This window comes from Salmo salar, chromosome ssa10, assembly GCF_905237065.1.
Source record: "Salmo salar chromosome ssa10, Ssal_v3.1, whole genome shotgun sequence".
Lineage (NCBI taxonomy): Eukaryota > Metazoa > Chordata > Actinopteri > Salmoniformes > Salmonidae > Salmo > Salmo salar.
Window position 1 is genome coordinate 94655677 of NC_059451.1, and position 19137 is coordinate 94674813.

General features: G+C 44.3%; 1 protein-coding gene across 1 annotated transcript; it reads right to left on the minus strand.

Moving 5' to 3' along the window:
• Positions 1 to 2280: 2280 nt before the first annotated feature.
• On the minus strand, positions 2281 to 17711 carry LOC123724565 (uncharacterized). Its single transcript, XM_045688737.1, has 3 exons — positions 16631 to 17711; positions 7402 to 7578; positions 2281 to 2334 (listed from the first exon to the last, which is right to left on the minus strand). Exons 1-3 carry the CDS (start codon positions 17138 to 17140, stop codon positions 2281 to 2283), a joined length of 741 nt encoding a protein of 246 aa, XP_045544693.1. The 5' UTR covers positions 17141 to 17711.
• Between the last annotated feature and the right edge of the window lie 1426 nt (positions 17712 to 19137).

The following is a 19137-nucleotide window of genomic DNA, read 5'->3' on the forward strand; positions in this document are numbered from 1 at the left end:
AGTGTACAGATGGCCCCTCCAGCCAGCCACACACACACACACACACACACACACACACACACACACACACACACACACACACACACACACAGGGCTTTGCTCTGTGTAATCAACAGACTAACACAGTGTGGTCAGGGGTCATATGCTGGAAGAAAGGTGTGAGGTAAGTAGGTGTAAAAAGCGACTCTTTGGCCAGGGTTATTATTAGAAATACAGTACATTAGTTTGGCCAAGCAGGGAGCCAAGGCTCATACACACATGCATGGAAGGGCACAGAAAACATACTGTGATCACAGCATTCATTATTGGATGATTGATTCATACATTTTCTGTCCATTTGTTTTCGAAACCTCAGTTTATTTCTGTTGGTAAGCAGACAGTGGCAAGCCTGAAGAATAGGTCTTGGCTCTACAGTGAGGGAAAAAAGTATTTGATCCCACGCTGATTTTATACGTTTGCCCACTGACAAAGAAATGATCAGTCTATAATTTTAATAGTAGGTTTATTTGAACAGTGAGAGACAGAATAACAACAACAACAAAAAAGAAAAACGCATGTCAAAAATGTTATAAATTGATTTGCATTTTAATGAGGGAAATAAGTATTTGACCCCTCTGCAAAACATGACTTAGTACTTGGTGGCAAAACCCTTGTTGGCAATCACAGAGGTTAGACGATTCTTGTAGTTGGCCACCAGGTTTGTACACATCTCAGGAGGGATTTTGTCTCACTCCTCTTTGCAGATCTTCTCCAAGTCATTAAGGTTTCGAGGCTGACGTTTGGCAACTCGAACCTTCAGCTCCCTCCACAGATTTTCTATGGGATTAAGGTCTGGAGACTGGCTAGGCCACTTCAGGACCTTAATGTGCTTCTTCTTGAGCCACTCCTTTGTTGCCTTGGCCGTGTGTTTTGGGTCATTGTCATGCTGGAATACCCATCCACAACCCCTTTTCAATGCCCTGGCTGAGAGAAGGAGGTTCTCACCTAAGATTTGACGGTACATGGCCCCGTCCATCGTCCCTTTGATGCGGTGAAGTTGTCCTGTCCCCTTAGCAGAAAAACACCCCCATAGCATAATGTTTCCACCTCCATGTTTGACGGTGGGGATGGTATTCTTGGGGTCATAGGCAGCATTCCTCCTCCAAACACGGCGAGTTGAGTTGATGCCAAAGAGCTCCATTTTGGTCTCATCTGACCACAACACTTTCACCCAGTTGTCCTCTGAATTAGATGTTCATTGGCAAACTTCAGACGGGCATGTATATATGCTTTCTTGAGCAGGGGGACCTTGCGGGCGCTGCAGGATTTCAGTCCTTCACGGCGTAGTGTGTTACCAATTGTTTTCTTGGTGACTATGGTCCCAGCTGCCTTGAGATCATTGACAAGATCCTCCTGTGTAGTTCTGGGCTGATTCCTCACCGTTCTCATGATCATTGCAACTCCACGAGGTGAGATCTTGCATGGAGGACCAGGCTGAGGGAGATTGACAGTTCTTTTGTGTTTCTTCCATTTGCGAATAATCGCACCAACTGTTGTCACCTTCTCACCAAGCTGCTTGGCGATGGTCTTGTAGCCCATTCCAGCCTTGTGTAGGTCTACAATCTTGTCCCCGACATCCTTGGAGAGCTCTTTGGTCTTGGCCATGGTGGAGAGTTTGGAATCTGATTGATTGATTGCTTCTGTGGACAGGTGTCTATTATTCAGGTAACAAGCTGAGATTAGGAGCACTCCCTTTAAGAGTGTGCTCCTAATCTCAACTCGTTACCTGTATAAAAGACACCTGGGAGCCAGAAATCTTTCTGATTGAGAGGGGGTCAAATACTTATTTCCCTCATTAAAATGCAAATCAATCTATAAGAATTTTGACATGCGTTTTCTGGATTTTTGTTGTTGTTATTCTGTCTCTCACTGTTCAAATAAACCTACCATTAAAATGATAGACTGATCATTTCTTTGTCAGTGGGCAAACGTACAAAATCAGTAGGGGATCAAATACTTTTCCCCTCACTGTAGGTGTTGGCTAGTGGCCCCAACCCAGGTCCTAGGGAAATGTGCAGGGAATTGGTATGGAACAGATGCTCTGTGCTGTCATCAGAAATAGACAGTGCCTGCTAGGGTCTTTACCGAGGAGTTAGCTGTGTGTCGGAGGAAGCGGACCATCTTGGTGTCTGAGGCGGGGCAGACCAGAGCCATGTAGCGGTTCCGGAAGGTTCCGTAGATCTTGAGGTGGAACCCTGGCTTGACGGCAGAGCTTTCGGCTCCCTGAGAGCCTCCACTCCGTCACGCAGACAAGTCGAAGAACAGGCTGTGGGCTCGGATCTCTGGGGTGGGCACCTGGAGATGAAAAGGAGAGGGATGTCAGTGTGTGTGTAACGGTTGTCAAAAGGAGTAGACCAAGGTGCAGCGTGGTGAGTGTTCATCTTTATATTTATTTTAAATCAGAACACTTAAACAAAATAATAAATTAATGACAAACGACCGTCACGTCTTGCAGGCTATAACGAGCAGTACAAAATAAGATCCCACAACTCAAAGAGGGAAAAGGGCTGCCTAAGTATGGTTCCCAATCAGAGACAACTATAGGCTGCCTCTGATTGGAAACCATACCTGGCCAAAACATAGAAAATAACACATAGAATTCCCACCCCACACCCTGACCTAACAACATAGAGAAATAAACCGTCTCTCTCAGGTCAGGGCATGACAGTGTGTGTAAGAGAGAGAGGGAGCAACAGAGGCATTTAATTTAGATTAATTTAGAGTACAGAGTGCAGAGAGAAGAGATTACTGTCATACCATCATCAGTATAGCAATAACATAAAACTACTTAGAGAGAACTGTTAAAAAAAAACTTCATAGATTCAATGATATGTTCTTATCCTTTAAAACTGTTTAAACCATGTCATTGTTGAATACTCGTTTCTGATTGGTGTGAAGGGCATTATAGAGCAAGCATTATTTCCCTATGATGCACAGTATAACAGCACGATATAATCCAATGGCTATACACTGAGTATACCAAACATTAGGAACACTTTCCTAATATTGAGTTGCATTCGATGGCCACTGGCACACTGGAGAAGTGTGCGCTTCATAGATGAATCCCGGTTTCAACTGTACCAGGCAGATGGCAGACAGCATGTGTAACCGACGTGAAATGGCTAGCTAGTTAGCGGTGGTGCACGCTAATAGCGTTTCAATCGGTGACGTCACTCGCTCTGAGACCTTGAAGTAGTTGTTCCCCTTGCTCTGCAAGGGTCGTGGCTTTTGTAGTGCGATGGGTAACGATGCTTCGTGGGTGTCAGTTGTTGATGTGTGCAGAGGGTCCCTAGTTCAAACCCAGGTAGGGGCGAGGAGAGGGACGGAAGCTAAACTGTTACATTGATGCTGTTGGCCCAGATCACTGGTTGCTGCGGAAAAGGAGGAGGTCAAAAGGGGGGTGAGTGTAACCGATGTGAAATGGCTAGCTAGTTAGCGGTGGTGCGTGCTAATAGCATTTCAATCGGTAACGTCACTGGCTCTGAGACCTTGAAGTAGTTGTTCCCCTTGCTCTGCAAGGGCCGCGGTTTTTGTGTAGCGATAGGAAACGATGCTTCGAGGGTGACTGTTGTCAATGTGTGCAGAGGGTCCCTGGTTCGAGCCCAGGTAGGGCCGAGGAGAGGGACGGAAGCTATACTGTTACACATGTAAGGTGTCGTGTGGGAGACCGGTTTTCTGATGTCAATGATGTGAACAGAGTGCCCCGTGGTGGAGGTGGGGTTATGGTATGGATAGGCATAAGCTACGGACAACGAGCACAGTTGCATTTTATCAATGGCAATTTGAATGCACGAGATCCTGAGGCCCATTGTCGTGTCATTAATCCTCCGCGATCACCTCATGTTTCAGCATAAAGCACAGCCTCATGTCGCATCGATCTGTTCACAATTCCTGGAAGCTGAAAATGTCCCAGTACTTCCATGGCCTGCATACTCACCCGAGCATGTTTGGGATGCTCTGGACCAACGTGTATGACAGCGTGTTCCAGTTCCCCGTCAACATCCAGCAACTTCGCAGAGCCATTGAAGAGGAGTGGGACAACATTCCACAGGCCATAATCAACAGCCTGATCAACTCTATGCGACAGAGATGTGTCGCGCTGCATGAGTCAAATGGTGGCTACACCAGATACTGACACGCCCCTACCTTAAGGTATCTGTGATCAACAGATGCATATCTGTATCCCCAGTCATGTGAAATCCATAGAAATGTATTTATTTCAACTGACTGATTTTCTTATAACTGTAACTCTGTCAAATCTTTTAAATTGTTGCATGTTGCGTTTATATTTTTGTTCAGTGTATGTCTGAGCTGCTTTTGAATGCATACGTTGAATTGAAAATATTATTGACGTTGTTAAATTCGATTTTCATAACAGCAAGCTAGGGGTACGTTCGTAAATTCTTCTGTTATTCTGCGCTCTTGCACACTCAGATGAGAGTGCTCTGAAATTGGAGTAGATAGCCAGAGCGAATTTACGAACGTGCCCTAGGACTGATGGTTTGGTTAGCTAAACAAGCAAGTCTGTTTGTTTGGTTACCAAGGCAACTAATGTAGCTGTGCTAGCTACCTCAGTGGATGTTGAACATATTTTTACCTGCAAATGAACAAATTTCTTGCAGCAAATGTGTTAAATTGTAGTATGGTATAAAAGGGATGATCAACTCAGTAGTCTATGCGTTCTCAACTCCAGGGTCTATGCGTTCTCCGTGGAAGGTTAGTTCACACCTTCCATATCATTCATTTTTTTCCATAGAACGCATAGCCCGTAGTTGATTATCCTTTATATATCAACAATGAACTAATTATGACATGGTATTAGTACAGTAAATGTGCTTGAGATATTGAATATATATATATCTCACTTGATGTTGCCCTCCATACCACCCTTTTTCCCTCTCTGCTCTCAACTCTCTCTCTCTCTCTCTTTCTATGTGCATGTGTATTATCTCTCTAGCTCTCACTCTCCATCTCTTTCTTCATCTCTCTCTTTCTCTTTCTTATTTCACACATCTGACCCCTTTTCCACCCCAAAAGGGTTTTTATTCCTTTAAACCCCCCCCCACAGACTTGATCTAGATTCACATCAATGACATGAACCAGACCAGTGTGATCCAACAGTGTTTACCATTGCAGAAGAGAGAGCAGGGTGGGTAAACAGGTCGTATCCTCTGAGCTAAATTCATTAACTAACGGAAACGGCCAGCGAGAGATAGATAAGTTAAGTAGTGATTGGAAGTCACAGCTGTGTGAATCTGTCCCTGTGGAGAGGATGTAGCTGGAGCACAATAAGAGAACAGAATAAACCCATGATGAACACAAACAGGTCTCTGAGAAACAGATGTGACACATCACTGCTACTGCTGAACCTTATGAAACACTGACCTGACATAGCCTTGGATAGAACAAGTGGTTTCACTCTCTGTCTCTCTCATATTTGTGTTTTACATTGTTTGCATTGCTATTACATCTGTGACCACAGCCCTGTCTGCTTTATTATGAGAATAAACTGTGTCTTATCAGTGTTTTTCCCGGTGGCTGGTTAGCTATGCAGGACGTGTGATGACTGCTTATGTAAATATGATCCAGGTGCCTATCTCTCCCTGCAGGGCAGCCAAGAGTCTGTGTCTGTTTTTTTAGTTAGGAGACCATCTCAATTGTCTAGAAGGGCTTCCTCGCCTCATCTGCTCACCATCTTCACTGATCAAAACTAGCCAATGTGTAAGCAATATAGTGGATGCCTATTATATCTATAATTTGCATTCACCAGACCAGTTCTTTCATGTCAATGCAGTTGAAGGAAAGAACGTAGGCTATTTTAGAGTCCTGAGAATTATGTTCTAGAACCAGTAAGAGAGAATCATCATGAATGAAGACATTTCTGGTGCCAGAATTGTACCTATAATGAACCCAAGTTGAGTTGACTTTTAGTTTTATAAAACATTAATTTCACATTAAAGGAAAATGTCATGTTGCAGTATAGAAGTGCCTCTAACTTGTCTTTGAGAATCTTTCCCAACCATCAATATAGTTCCTCATGCTCATTCAGCAGCTATAGGGGCAGAGATAAAACATGAACAAAGGCTCCAAAAACACCCAGTACTGTACGTCCTTTTACAAACTGCAACGCTCTCAGTATAGTAACGCAGGTAGTTAGATGTACTTGATGTACACTTGTACACATGAAATTGTGTCATCCCAAAATTTATTGACAACACTATGTTCCATTTTGTGTGACCTGAGTGGTTCCCCCTATCCAGCTGTGCTGCTTCTCCATGTAGCATGTGCATGACCACAGAAAGAAGTATCGCTCAAGTCCTACTACACTGAGAATGTTGTTGTTTCCTTTGTTCATGTTTTATCTCTAACTGTAACTGCTGAACGAGCATGAGGAAGTATATCTTTGGTGGAGTGAATTTATCAAAAACAAGGGAGATTGCAAAAAAAGTGTCGGCATTTCTATAACATGCAATTTACATCAAAAACATTGATTTGTTCAAATGAAGTGAACATCTCCTTTAAAGACACATAGTAAACACATGAACACATCAGAGTTCATACAGACAGAGGAGACAGCTGTTGCTTAGCAGATCTTGTTGTGCTGATAGCTACCTATGTCATCATCCCATCTGTATTTCCTCTGTTTCCGCTATTCCTTCATTATCCCGTCATTCCTTCCTTCCTTCCTTCCTTCCTTCCTTCCTTCCTTCCTTCCTTCCTTCCTTCCTTCCTTCCTTCCTTCCTTCCTTCCTTCCTTCCTTCCTTCCTTCCTTCCTTCCTTCCTTCCTTCCTTCCTTCCTTCCTTCCTTCCTTCCGCTGCTCCCAGTAACACCACTAACTCATCACCCCATCCACTCTCTGGTTGCCATGACAGATGACCTTTGGCCCAGGAACATCAGAGCTGATGACATCACATTCATATATCCATCAGTCAGGTAACAGATGAGGACCAAGACAATACACGGCCTGAGGGCCTGACAAGCCGGACATACAGTACAGTAACACCTGCTGTACACCTGATAACATCAATATAATTCAAAAGGGGCTTCAGCCTGTCACTGACTACTTTTATCTATGGATGGATCTCAGTGTTCCCATGGAGTGCAATAAGCTCTATACTGTGTACTTAAGGAGATGTTCAGATTACCATAAACACACCAAGGGCAGGTTTGACAGACCAACATGGAACAGGGCCATATTGCTAGTATAGACAGTCCTTATGGCCATTCTACAGAGCTATGGTTTATATAGGAGTTAGATACTGTATTGTATTCAGCTGTGGATCACCAGGGCTCTGTTTGATCAGTGTGTGTGTGTGTGTGTGTGTGTGTGTGTGTGTGTGTGTGTGTGTGTTTGTCTGACCTGTCTCTGGTCCAGTCTCTCTATAGTGGCATTAGCCCCGTAAGCGTGGCAGGACTCTACAGTGTAGTCAGAGCTGATACCCAGCACAGAGCATGAGTCTCCACACGACCCATCAGCCACCACGATCACACGCGGCCAATCAGATCCCGGTATCTTCCGCAGGTACTCCTCTGTGAACTGATAAACAGGAAGAACAGATCAAGAAAGAGACAGAGAGAGCGCGAGAGAGAGGGTGGAGGTAGATCATTTTTTAGGCCGTTATTGTAAATAAGAATTTCTTCTTAACTGACTTGCCTAGTTAAATAATGGTTAAATAAAATAAAATAAAAATGTTTATACCCTCCCTTTCTATCCCTCTTTCTGTCTAAACAAACATGCTTATCCTAAAAGTGGTATGACATCATCAGAGACATACCAGTCATACAGCTTAAAGGATCACACTTACACCCCTGTCCATGTGCCCTCGAGCAAGGTACTTAACCCTAATTGCTCCAGGGTCGCCGTTGATAATGTCAGACCCTGGCCGTAACCCCACTCTCCGAGGGTGTCTGAGGTGGAGTTGGGATATGCAAAAAAACACATTTCCAAAAACACATGAAATAGGACAAATATAAGCACCCACCTAATTATTATTATGATGAGGACTATTATTGTTATTATTACCTAAAATACCAAACAATAACAGCCCTATGTTTGAGACAACTTTGTGTGTCTGTGTGTGTGCTTGCGTAGGTTGCAGCCGTGCGTGTGTCTGTGTCCGGCTGCCTCTGATATCCTGGTTTGTTTAGGTACTGGTTCATGTCTGTGATAAGGCTAAGTGTCCAGAGCAGGGCAGTGATCTGGTGTAAACACTGTCACACACACACACACACACACACACACACACACACACACACACAGATAACTGTTGATTAAAACAAATACAAAAGATTGTTAGTTTATACAGAATAAATACCTGATAACAGGAATAAAGGAATGAATAATACAGATAGAAAATAATAGTCAGAGATAGAGAGACAGAGAGAGAGAGAGAGACAGAGAGACAGAGAGAGAGAGACAGAGAGAGAGAGAGAAAGCGAGAGAGAGACAGAAAGCGAGAGAGAGAAAGCGAGAGAGAGAAAGCGAGAGAGAGAGAAAGCGAGAGAGAAAGCGAGAGAGAGAGACAAAGAGAGACAGAGAGAGACAGAGAGAGAGAGACAAAGAGAGAGACAGAGAGAGAAAGAGAGCGAGAAAAAGAGAGAGCGAGAGAGTGCGTGGGAGTGTGTGCCATAGATTGTATATATAAAATGGATAAAGGCATCGATTACTTGACACCATTCATTCTTATGTCAAGACTCAATGGCACATTTAAAGGCAAGGAAGTAGGTTTTTAGCTTGCTAAAATGGCGTCACCTGGAGACATAATATGTGCAGATTGAGCTAGTCCAGAAAGTGATGTTGCAGGCTAGCTCAAGTTGAAGAACAACCAGGGTACTGCAGGCTGCTGGTAGAATCTAAATTATCCTTATAACTTATTCTGTTTGTGATTTTAAAATAATCGGTTCAAGGACATACACTATATATACTAAAGTATGTGGACACCCCTTCAAATTAGTGGATTTGACTATTTCAGCCACAACAGTTACTGACAGGTGTATAAAATCGAGCACAGAGCCATGCAATTTCCATAGACAAACATTGGCAGTAGAATGGCCTTACTGAAGAGCTGAGTGTGAGCCAGGCCTAACCGCCCAACATCTGTGCCCGACCTCACTAATGCTCTTGTGGTTGAATGGAAGCAAGTCCCCGCAGCAATGTTCCAGTATCTAGTGTAAAGCCTTTCCAGAAGAGTGGAGGCTGTTGTAGCATTAAGTGTGACTAACTCCATATTAATGCTGATGACTTTGAAATGAGATATACGACGAGCAGGTGTCCACATACGTTCGGCCATGTAGTGTACATCTGGTGTAATAGAAGCAACTATTGGCACCATGATTGTCTTAGAATTTTTTGTTTACTTACATGAATATTTCTCAAGAAGATTGCCATTTTTGCCCATTCACTATAATGGGGGATCCTGCTTTTCTGAAAACAACAGCCTGCAGAACTGCGGTTGGCTTTGAACATCTTTGGCTTCAATGAGAAGGAGAAGTCGTTCTCCCCTGGTGTGTGTCCAACATTAAACTCAATAAGGTTTGAGCCAGTGATGGCTGAGAGTCGAGGCTAAGACGTGTTAAATCCATTCAGACTTCAGAGAACTGGTGATTTAAAAGTCATGTCATTCATTCACAGATCACACAGCCTGGGACTAAACCAATAATCAAGCACTCCTGTCTATGGACAGGACGCTTCAGAATTGTCAATGTTTTTTAATGATGCAGAACTTTGTTCCAATCAAAGATATGCTTGACCTTGACGTTCACCTGCTTTAATGCATAAACATGGAGTGAGTCACTGGATCGCCAGGAAGGCAGCAGGGGGGAAGCAGGGAGAGGAGGGTGAACCAGGGGTGGACAGCTCTCATCCTCAAGGGCTGCACTGTCCACTGGCCTTCATTCCCACCTTTAATCAGATACTGATTAACTAATGGGGATTATTATTGCCATGGCAATAGGTACTGATTTATTCATTACGAATGTCATGAAGTGATCAAAAGCACTGGTGTGAACTGAGAAACTCTGGCCAGCCAGCAAACAGTTAAGGCCTTTAGGGCAGTGATCCTCAACACTGCTCCTTGAGAGCTGCAGACTGCATGTTTTTGTTCCAGCTCAGCAATAAAACACATGATTCAGCTAATCAAGGGGACAATGATCAGTTGATTAACTGAATCAGGTGTGATGGCACTATGCTGGGACAAAAACCTGCAATACTACTGTGGCTCTAGAGGAGGAGGACTGAGGGTCTCTACCTTTCAGAATAGAAAGAGCCTGAGGACACATATTTTCCAGGTTATGTTGTGTCAGCAGATAAGCCCAGCTTTAGTGAATGTGATCATAATTTTGCCATTATATAATGATGTGCTATAAGCCCTAGTACTGTAGGCTGCCATCATTCTACCATTGTTTAATGCCGTAATTCAGAGAAAGGCTTAGGGAGATTTATGCAATGAGTGGTACGGTAATCAGCATCAGATCACATTTACCAGTGACTCTTTACAAACAACTATTCATCAGATGTGTATCTATCAGGTGGTGATGTATAGTCACTGAATCTCAGGCTATTCTATAGAACAGCATGGTGGCTGGTTACATTTTTAAAAAGTGAACAATCATATGATCCTAAATACATATTCAATATCTATATACAGTTGAAGTCGGAAGTTTACATACACTTAGGTTGGAGTCATTAAAACTCGTTTTTCAACCATTCCACAAATTTCTTGTTAACAAACTATAATTTTTGCAAGTCAGTTAGGACATCTACCTTGTGCACGACACAATATATTTTTCCAACAATTGTTTACAGACAGATTATTTCACCGTACCACTCATTGCACTGTATCATAATTCCAGTGGGTCAGAAGTTTACATACACTAAGTTGACTGTGACTTTAAACAGCTTGGAAAATTCCAGAAAATTATGTCATGGCTTTAGAAGCTTCTGACAGGCTAATTGACATCATTTGAGTCAATTGGAGGTGTACCTGTGGATGTATTTAAAGGCCTACCTTCAAACTCAGTGCCTCTTTGCTTGACATCATGGGAAAATCAAAAGAAATCAGCCAAGACCTCAGAATAAAATTGTGGACCTCCACAAGTCTGGTTCTTCCTTGGGAGCAATTTCGAAACGCCTGAAAGTACAACGTTCATCTGTACAAACAATAGTATGCAAGTATAAACACCATGGGACCACGCAGCCGTCATACCGCTCAGGAAGGAGACACGTTCTGTCTCCTAGAGATGAACGTACATTGGTGCGAAAAGTGCAAATCAATCCCAGAACAACAGCAAAGGACCTTATGAAGATACTGGAGGAAACAGGTAGAAAAGTGTCTATATCTACAGTAAAACGAGTCCTATATCGACATAACTAGAAAGGCCGCTCAGCAAGGAAGAAGCCACTGCTCCAAAACCGACATAAAAAAGCCAGACTGTTTGGCCATAATGACCATTGTTATGTTTGGAGGAGAAAGGGGGATGCTTGCAAGCCGAAAGACACCATCCCAACCGTGAAGAACGGGGGTGGCAGCATCATGTTGTGGGGGTGCTTTGCTGCAGGTGGGACTGGTGCACTTCACAAAATAGAAAAATTATGTGGATATATTGAAGCAACATCTCAAGACATCAGTCAGGAAGTTAAAGCTTGGTCGCAAATGGGTCTTCCAAATGGACAATGACCCCAAGCATACTTCCAATGGTGTGGCAAAATGGAGGCCTACAAACCTGACTCAGTTACACCAGCTCTGTCAGGAGGAATGGGCCAAAATTCACCCAACTTATTGTGGGAAGTTTGTGGAAGATTACTTGAAAGGTTTGACCCAAGTTAAAGAATTTAAAGGCATTGCTACCAAATACTAATTGAGAGTATGTAAACTTCTGACCCACTGGGAATGTGATGAAAGAAAAGAAACCTGAAATAAATAATTCTCTCTACTATTATACTGACATTTCACATTCTTAAAATAAAGTGGTGATCCTAACTGACCTAAGACAGGGAATTTTTACTGGGATTAAATGTCAGGAATTGTGAAAAACGGAGTTTAAATATATTTGGCTAAGGTGTATGTAAACTTCCGACTTCAACTGTATCTCTACCTTTTTGGTTACTACATGATTCCATTTGTGTTATTTCATAGTTGTGATGTCTTCACTATTATTCTATAATGTAGAAAATAGTAAATATATAGAAAAACCCTGGAATAAGTAGGTGTGTCCAAACTTTTGACACATACTGTATATATACACACACACTGAACAAAAATATAAACAACAATTTCAAAGATTTTGCTTAGTTATAGTTAATACAAGGAAATCAGTCAATTTAAATAGATAAATTAGGCCCTAATCTATGGATTTCACATGACTGGAAATACAGACATGCATCTGTTGTAAGATGGCGCCGGAGAAGAAGGCCAACGTTTTACGTGCCCCCAGCCGATTGTGTTATTTTGTTTGTTTATTTGCGTTTTTTGTAACTTATTTTTTTACTTATTTTGTACATAATGTTGCTGCTACCGTCTCTTATGACCGAAAATAACTTCTAGACATCAGGATTGCGATTATTCACCACGGACTAGCAGAATCCTTTTTTTCCTTTCACGACTCTGACGAGCCCAACGCGAAGGATATACTGCTTCCACGGGAACAGGCCCCGATCCCCATGATCTGCGTGAAGAGAAGGCGGGGAAAGAGGGGCCGAAGGGCGGGCTGCCTTCTGAGTATTCAAAGGCGATTGAATAAACCCCCACTTCCCTCCATTCTGCGAGCAAATGTGCAATCCTTGGAGAATAACATAGACTAGTTAAACGGAAGATTAAACTACCAACGGGACATTAAAAACGAACACCTTATGCTACACGGAGTCGTGGCTGAACGACGACAACATCAACATACAGTTGGCTGGTTATATGATGTACCGGCAGGATAGAACAACAACGTCTGGTAAGACAAGGGGCGGCGGACTATGTATTTTTGTAAATAACAGCTGGTGCACGATATCTAAGGAAGTCTCAGGCTATTGCTCGCCTGAGGTAGAAATTCTCATGATAAGCTGTAGACCATACTACCTACCTAGAGAGCTTTCATCTGTATTTTTCGTAGCTGTTTACATACCACCTCAGTCAGAGGCTGGCACCAAGACAGCATTAATTGAGCTGTATTCCACCATAAGCAAACAAAAAACGCTCACCCAGAGGTGGCGCTCCTAGTAGCAAATATGACCATAATTCTATCCTCCTGATTCCTGCTTACAAGCAAAAATTAAAGCAGGAAGCACCAGTGACTAGATCAATAAAAAAGTGGTCAGATGAAGCAGATGCTAAGCTACAGGACTGTTTTGCTAGCACAGACTGGAATATGCTCCGGGATTACTCCAATGGCATTGAGGAGTACACCACATCAGTCATTGGCTTCATCAATAAGTGCATCGATGACATCATCCCCATAGTGACCGTACGTACATACCCCAACCAGAAGCCATGGATTACAGGCAGCATCCACACTGAGCTAAAGGCTAGAGCTGCCGCTTTCAGGGAGCGGGACTCTAACCCAGAAGCTTATAAGAAATCTTGCTCTGCCCTCCGACGAACCATCAAACAGGCGTCAATACAGGATTAAGATTGAATCGTACTACACCGGCTCTGACGCTTGTCGGATGTGGCAGGCCATGCAAACCATTACAGACTACAAAGGGAAGCACAGCCGAGAGCTGCCTAGTGACACGAGCCTACCAGATGAGCTAAACTACTTCTATGCTCGCTCGAGGCAAATAACACTGAAACATGCATGAGAGCACCAACTGTTCCGGAAGACTGTGTGATCACGCTCTATGCAGCTAATGTAAGACCTTTAAACAGGTCAGCATTCACAAGGCCACTGGGCCAGATGGATTACCAGGACGTGTACTGCGAGCATGTGCTGACCAACTGGCAAGTGCCTTCACTGACATTTTTAACCCCTCCCCGTCCCTGTCCGAGTCTGTAATACCAACATGTTTTAAGCAGACCACCGTAGTGCCTGTGCCCAAGAACACTAAGGTACCCTGCCTAAATGACTACCGACCCGTAGCACTCACCTCTATAGCCATGAAGTGTGTTGAAAGGTTGGTCATGGCTCACATCAGCACCATCATCCCAGAAACCCTAGACACACACCAATTTGCATACCGCCCCAACAGATCCACAGATGATGCAATCTGTATTGCACTCCACACTACCCTTTCCCACCTGGACAGAAGGAACACCAATGTTCAACACCAAAGTGCCCTCAAAGCTCATCACTAAGCTAATGACCCTCGGACTAAACACCTCCCTCTGCAACTGGATCCTGGACTTCCTGACGGGCCGCCCCCAGGTGGTAAGGGTAGGTAACAACCACATCCACCGCGCTGATCCTCAACACAGGGGCACCGCAGTGGTGCGTGCTCAGTCCCCTCCTGTACTCCCTGTTCTCTCATGACGGCATGGACAGGCACGACTCCAACACCATCATTCAATTTGCCGATGATACAACAGTGGTAGGCCTGATCACCGATAACAACGAGACAGCCTATTGGGAGGAGGGCAGAGACCTGGCCATGTGTTGCCAGGACAACAACCTCTCCCTCAACATGATCAAGACAAAGGAGATGATTGTGGACAACAGAAAAGGAGGACCGAGCACGCCCCCATTCTCATCGACGGGCTGCAGTGGAGCAGGTTGAGAGCTGTGTCCAGATCACCAACAAACTAACATGACCCAAGCACATCAAGACAGCCGTGAAGAGGGCACGACAAAACCTCTTCCCACTCAGGAGACTGAAAAGATTTGGCATGGGTCCTCAGATCCTCAAAAGGTTCTTCAGCTGCACCATCGAGAACATCCTGACTGGTTGCATCACTGCCTGGTATGGCAACTGCTCGGCCTCCGACCGCAAAGCACTACAGAGGGTAGTGCGAACGGCCCAGTACATCACTGGGGCCAAGCTTCCTGCCATCCAGGATCTCTATACCAGGCGGTGTCAGAGGAAGGCCCTAAAAATTGTCAAATACTCCAGCCACCCTAGTTATAGATTGTTCTCTCTGCTCCCGCATGAAAAGCAGTACCGGAGCGCCAAGTCTAGGTCCAAGAGGTTTCTAAACAGCTTCTACCCCAAGCCATAAGACTCCAGAACATCTAGTTCAGGGTTGCTTCTATATCTGCATTGCTTGCTGTTTGGGGTTTTAGGCTGGGTTTCTGTTCAGCACTTTGTGACATCAGCTGATGTAAAAAGGGCTTTATAAATAAATGTGATTGATTGATTGATCTAGTCAAATGGCTACCCAGACTATTTGCATTGCCCCCTCCCCCTCTTTACACCACTGCTACTCTCTGTTGTCATCTATGCATAGTCACTTTAATAACTCTACCTACATGTACATACTACCTCAACTAACCGGTGCCCCCGCACATTGACTCTGTATCGGTACCCCCTGTATATAGTCTTGCTATTGTTATTTTACTGCTGCTCTTTAATTACTTGTTACTTTTATCTCTTATTCTTATCTGTATTTTTTGAAACTGCATTGTTGGTTAGTGGCTCATAAGTAAGCATTTCACTGTAAGGTCTACACCTGTTGTATTTGGCACATGTGACTAATACAATTTTATTTGATGTATTTGATGGTTAAAGATACCTTAAAAAAGGTAGGGGTGTGGATCAGAAAACCAGTCAGTATCTGGTGTGACCACCATTTGCCTATTGCAGCGTCACAAATCTCCTTTGCTAGTGGCCATCGAAGGTGAGCATTTGCACACTTTTATTGATTACGACGCTAAACTGTAGTCAGGTCAAGACCCTGGTGAGGACAACAAGCACACAGATGAGCTTCCCTAAGACGGTTTCTGACAGTTTGTGCTGAAAGACTTCGGTTGTGCAAACCCACAGTTTTATCAGCTGTCCGGCTAGCTCATTTCAGACCATCCCGCAAGTGAAGAAGCCAGATGTGGAGGTCCTGAGCTGGCGTGGTTACACGTGGTCTGCAGTTGTGAGGCCGGTTGGACGTAGTGCCATATTCTCTAAAACGACATTGGAGGCGGCTTATGGTAGATAAATGAACATTCAATTGTCTGACAACAGCTCTGGTGGACATTCCTGCAGTCAGTATGCCAATTGCACACTCTCAAAACTTGAGACATTTGTGGCATTGTGTTGTGTGACAAAACTGCTCATTTTAGAGTGGCCTTTTATTGTCCCCAGCACAATTGTGATGCTGTTTAATCAGTTTCTTGATATGCCACACCTGCCAGGAAATGGAGAAATGCTCACTCACTACCAGGGCTGTAAACAAATTTGTGCACACAATTTGAAATAAATAAGCTTTTCGTGGGCATGGAACATTTCTGGGATCTTTTATTTTAGCTCATGAAACATGGGGCCAACACTTTACATGTTGTGTTAATATTTTTGTTCAGTATTTATATTCAATACAGTGGGTTGATGCTTGTCAGAGTGCAACCCCCCCCCCACCCCCCCTATTGTTCTCTCTTTCTATATAGAACTTACAAATAATGTGACAAGTAATACATTTTTTTCAATAAAGGTTTAGAAATAAAGGGAAATATATGTAGTATACCTTCGTTCCCAGCTGAACCTTGATTTCCACCTTCTGTCTCTTCTGCTCCAGAATGCTGAGCAGGTACTCTTGAAACACTCCTATCTTCGTGAAGAAGTGCTCGTTGTGCCAGCAGCCCTCCATGTTATCAAAGTCCACCCCCAGTTCGAGCAGGAACTCCACACTGCGCGGGTCCAGGGCAATCTGCTGGGGGCGGCAGAGCAGCGCCGTGCGGTACCTCTCATCTAGCAGCGTGAGCTTCAGCACCTTCCCCGAGCGAACAGCGACTAGCGCGGCCGTTAGCCCCACGGGACCCGAGCCCACTATTAGAACCGAGATCCGGGCCCGCCATTGCCTGATCCCGTCCAGGCTCACTTTGACCACCACGTAAAACACCACGGCCACCAGAGTGCTGAGCGCGGTGTCGTAGGCTAGAGCCCGGTACTGTTCCTCTGTGTTCTCGTTGTTGATGCTGTTGAGTCCAGTGTTCTCCGTCTGCAGCCCGTCCATGCTGTGGCTAGATATGAGCATTTATCACTTAGACTTGTTGGAGGTAGAGAGAGCTTTCTTACATGCGCACTGTCACGTTACTGTCGCCTTGGTCAGTGCTCTCCAGCAGAGAGAGCAACGCAGCGTCTCTCCACACAGACCCATCCACTCAACGAGACCAGCTGCGACCAAACACACATTATCTTCTCTTCTCTCGCAAGTAAAGTCACAGTTGGCTAGACGTCCCAGGCATGACACTGTTGTGAATAAATTATTCAATCAGTTGCGATGTATTTCAAAACCATAAAACTAAATAACTGACCGAAAAAGCGATACTTGTATCGCTTTACCGTCTATCTCCAGCCGCGGTAAGTGTAGCAATTACACGTTGACGAGCGCCGGGCGTCCTGTCCTGTGGTCACAATCAGGTCCTGCAACAAGTTCAAAGGGCATAAACTCAAAAGAGTCCAGTTTCACCCGAGTGTAAAAAAATTAATCCGTTTGAATAGGGTCTAATTGACTTTGACTGTGAGTGTAGGCTATTTTATTATTGTCCATCTGGCCAGTGGCCACATTGCTTCCAGCCCTCTATGTGACCTGCTGCAACACTAACTGCAGTCTGTCTGCAGGTCTGGAGAATCAGCTCTGGGTTTATTTCAGGGACTATTGATTCTCTGTCTAAAATCAGGCATGTCGATTAGCTCCGACCTCTATCTCTCTCTGTAATGACATGGCTGTAACCTAAAACAGCATCAGTGTATACTGCGGTTGGCCTCCCCAGTAGATAGTGTGGTGGAATTATTGTAATCAAAAAGAGAGACTTTTAAGATTTCTTCAAAACAATCAAACTTTATTATTTATTTAGTGCAGTAGTGGAGCTGGTCGGTAATCACCCCTGGAGGTGATCACTGAGAACTCAACCAGCTGGTTTACTGCAGTAATGGAGCTGGTCGGTAATCACCCCTGGAGGTGATCACTGAGAACTCAACCAGCTGGTTTACTGCAGTAATGGAGCTGGTCGGTAATCACCCCTGGAGGTGATCACTGAGAACTCAACCAGCTGGTTTACTGCAGTAATGGAGCTGGTCGGTAATCACCCCTGGAGGTGATCACTGAGAACTCAACCAGCTGGTTTACTGCAGTAATGGAGCTGGTCGGTAATCACCCCTGGAGGTGATCACTGAGAACTCAACCAGCTGGTTTACTGCAGTAATGGAGCTGGTCGGTAATCACCCCTGGAGGTGATCACTGAGAACTCAACCAGCTGGTTTACTGCAGTAATGGAACTGGTCGGTAATCACCCCCGGAGGTGATCACTGAGAACTCAACCAGCTGGTTTACTGCAGTAATGGAACTGGTCGGTAATCACCCCCGGAGGTGATCACTGAGAACTCAACCAGCTGGTTTACTGCAGTAATGGAACTGGTCGGTAATCACCCCCGGAGGTGATCACTGAGAACTCAACCAGCTGGTTTACTGCAGTAATGGAGCTGGTCGGTAATCACCCCTGGAGGTGATCACTGAGAACTCAACCAGCTGGTTTACTGCAGTAATGGAGCTGGTCAGTAATCACCCCTGGAGGTGATCACTGAGAACTCAACCAGCTGGTTTGAGCCACAGCATTTTATAGCAAAGTCCATCCTCCTTCAGTCTACATAACACACAACAGATGTATGGAATGGGTCACAAGGTTAAGATTTGTATGAAAGATACTTAAAATTCACAGCAGACAGTATTTGCTGTGTGAACAGTTTTCATTGTGTAGAGACCAGTGTCTGGCCCCCCAACTTCATACAGGAGCCATGTCTCAAATGTAATGTCTCCCTGGTACCGTATAGAACAGAAACATTAACTCATGCTCTGGAATGCGGAATCCCCAAAGACATCGTAAATCTCCTGTCAGTGTTATCTCCCAGATGCCCACTTTCAGTTCACACAGACACAATAGAGAGTTATAAGAAACCTCTACTCTGTTGCATAAAACAACTCTTTGATGCAATAAAAGTATTATAACATAGGCTTGTAATTTCCACCATAAG